General features: G+C 47.8%; 1 protein-coding gene across 6 annotated transcripts in view; it reads left to right on the top strand.

Annotated features, from left to right (window-relative positions):
* Positions 1–2500, top strand: part of mrtfaa (myocardin related transcription factor Aa) — a 35990-nt gene that overhangs the window by 16415 nt on the left and 17075 nt on the right. For 5 of the 6 annotated variants that reach the window (XM_035398074.1, XM_035398073.1, XM_035398070.1 and 2 more), the window contains one exon: positions 1465–1530. In XM_035398074.1, the coding sequence (XP_035253965.1) occupies positions 1465–1530 (66 nt within the window). Of the gene's footprint in view, positions 1–1196; positions 1360–1464; positions 1531–2500 lie in introns of those variants that run through there. The other variant, XM_035398075.1, reaches the window with a different exon arrangement.

The raw sequence follows: 2500 nt of genomic DNA, 5'->3' as shown, positions 1-2500 counted from the left end.
GACTCATATGCTTGTACACGCCGACACAAGCACGCAGATTAAGGTGGTTAATGGTTTAGAAGTTCCTCATAAGCAGCGAAGAGAAAAACTAAAATAATACTCAGCTGCCGTCCTCTTTGCAGCTGTTTTTTTATTATAATGTGAAGATTGTGATGTGTGATTGGCTAGGGTGGAAAATAGCCAGGTTCAGAAAGTAGAAGTCCTACCCAGTATTATTTTGTTCCAGTCACCTGGATTAGCTACATTCGCACATTTTTCAAGCCAGGAGATGAACTAATCAGTGAAATGAACTGGCTGAGTCCACCGGTGGAAGAAGCACGTTGCAGGACTTTTCATTTCTGCCTGCTGGACTTTACACTTGTGTGGTGATTGGATGCCGACACATTCTGTGTTAATCCATTTGATCGGTGTCATCGGATGAACTTGTCATTCTTCTTGTTTTCACGTGAAAAGAAGACACATTTTTTGCACTGACATCATTCTCATCATCATCATCATCTCTCTAATTGGACCGAACGTGTTGTCCGTTATTGAGTCAGACCGGTTACTGCCCTGTAACAGAACACTATGGTGGGTTTACATTACATTACATTTATTTGGCAGACGCTTTTATCCAAAGCGACGTACAAAAGTGCATTTTCATGATCGTAGACAACTGTTGAACACGGGTTCAGTAAGGTACAATTAATTCCTGGTTTAATTTAATGGTTTAATTCCATTGCTGGTGGCACACAATAGCTGTAGTGTTTTCAGTTTGCACAGTGAGAACTGTTTTATTTATATAAATTTTCTGCTTTTAGAATCAAACTGTACACTTCCGTGCATCTTCCTGTTTTTAGATAACACTGAAAGGGACTATGCAAGTGCTGTGTATGCTACACGGAAGTGTACCCCTCTCTCTCTCTCTCCTCTCTCTCTCTCTCTCTCTCTCTCTCTCTCTCTCTCTCTCTCTCTCTCTCTCTCTCTCACACACTCGCTCACACACACACATCCTCGCTCTCTCACACACGCTCACACACATTCTCACCCTCATTATTTTCTCTTTCCGTCTCTCCCTCTTGCTCGCTCTCTCTCTCTCTTTCTCTCTCTCGCTCTGTGGTGAGATGTTCAGAAACTCAACGTTTTTTTAAGAAGTTGGGGAAACAGGAAGTCCCCCCCCCCCCCCCGCGCGCATGCCCTCCATCAGCCTAGCTAGTTTCCCCTCCTGTGGCTGATAAGCTGCTGTCGGTATGAGGCTGAGGCACAGGGAGCTCAGCAGGGTCGTCAGCCTGCGCCTCAGGTTCGGCCTGGCCCGGTTTCAGCCGTGCCGGGGTTCTGCGACGGGACGCCGCGGCGGGGGAAGGCCAGCGCTCGCACCGGGTAGCGCCTCGCTTCCTCTCTCCCCGCCCCCCTGTCGCCTGGTGGCTGCTTTTGGGCTTTGGGGCGTGTGCACTGACTCTCTGCTCCTCTCTCACCCCCTTGCAGTGCTGCAGCTGAAGCTCCAGCAGAGACGGACCCGGGAGGAGCTGGTGAACCAGGGAATCATGCCCCGTAAGTCTGCGCCCCTCCGCCCCTCGCCCCTCGCCCCTCAGTCACCGCGCCACCGAGCTGCGTTCAGCTCGCCTCTTCCGGGGATCCTGGTTACGGAAAGTTACCAGCGCCACGTTGCCTCCTTCATTTGGGTTGTGCTGTGTACGAGAGCAGGGGTGTAAATTAGTTTTAAAATGAGTCCTAGGAAATGAGTAGACCTGGCCAGCACGGTGCTTGGTGTGTACAGACCAAGGTGTTCACTGGGGTTGCATATTCTCGTTGCACGCAGTCACATCTTGGCTGCAGTCTTGGGAGCTTATCGTGGTTGTGGTTGCCAGTCGCTGATTGGCATTCTTAGTTAGCAGTTAAGCTTAGATTTCACTGGGAAGAGGAGGAGGTTAGTGCGGAGATGTGTGCAGTGCAGGTTCACCTGTCCACAGAATTTATTCTGAAATTCGCTGTGTTCGCCGGCAGGCACGGCCGCTCACGTTCACTTTGGTCTTTCGTGCTTTTGTCCTGCTCCAGATAGGAAGGTTGCTATCATACAGGTATTTTCTGGTTTATAAACTCGCAGAGTATATATGAGTCCAACTGGGAGTAAACGTACTCTTTTTCAGCTTAATACGTATTCTGTCAAAGTTGATTTAACACTGGAGAGGAACTACGTGTCATCCTCAGTGAAGTATTGACTCTTTAGTGAACTCCAGACTCTTTAGTGAAGTCAAGACTCTTTTTTAGTGAAGTCCAGACACTTTGTTAGTGAAGTGCACTGTTTCTCAGTGGTCCTGATGCTTGTCACGTTAGGCCTTGTAGTGTTGGATTATGTTTATAATGTTTGTTGAATGCTGTGGTTCTGGTGTGAGATGTGAATAAGAAGATAAGGTTAGAATAGAGATGTTTTTGTTTTATTTAAGTGTTTTTATTTGGGCTCTGTGTGGCCAGGAAGGTTAGTGTCTCCCTTGGAAAAGGATTGCCTGAGACGACTTTAATT

This window comes from Anguilla anguilla, chromosome 17 (assembly GCF_013347855.1).
Source record: "Anguilla anguilla isolate fAngAng1 chromosome 17, fAngAng1.pri, whole genome shotgun sequence".
Lineage (NCBI taxonomy): Eukaryota > Metazoa > Chordata > Actinopteri > Anguilliformes > Anguillidae > Anguilla > Anguilla anguilla.
The sequence above is the reverse complement of the archived record's forward strand: the minus strand, read 5'-3'. Positions and strand labels throughout refer to the sequence as shown.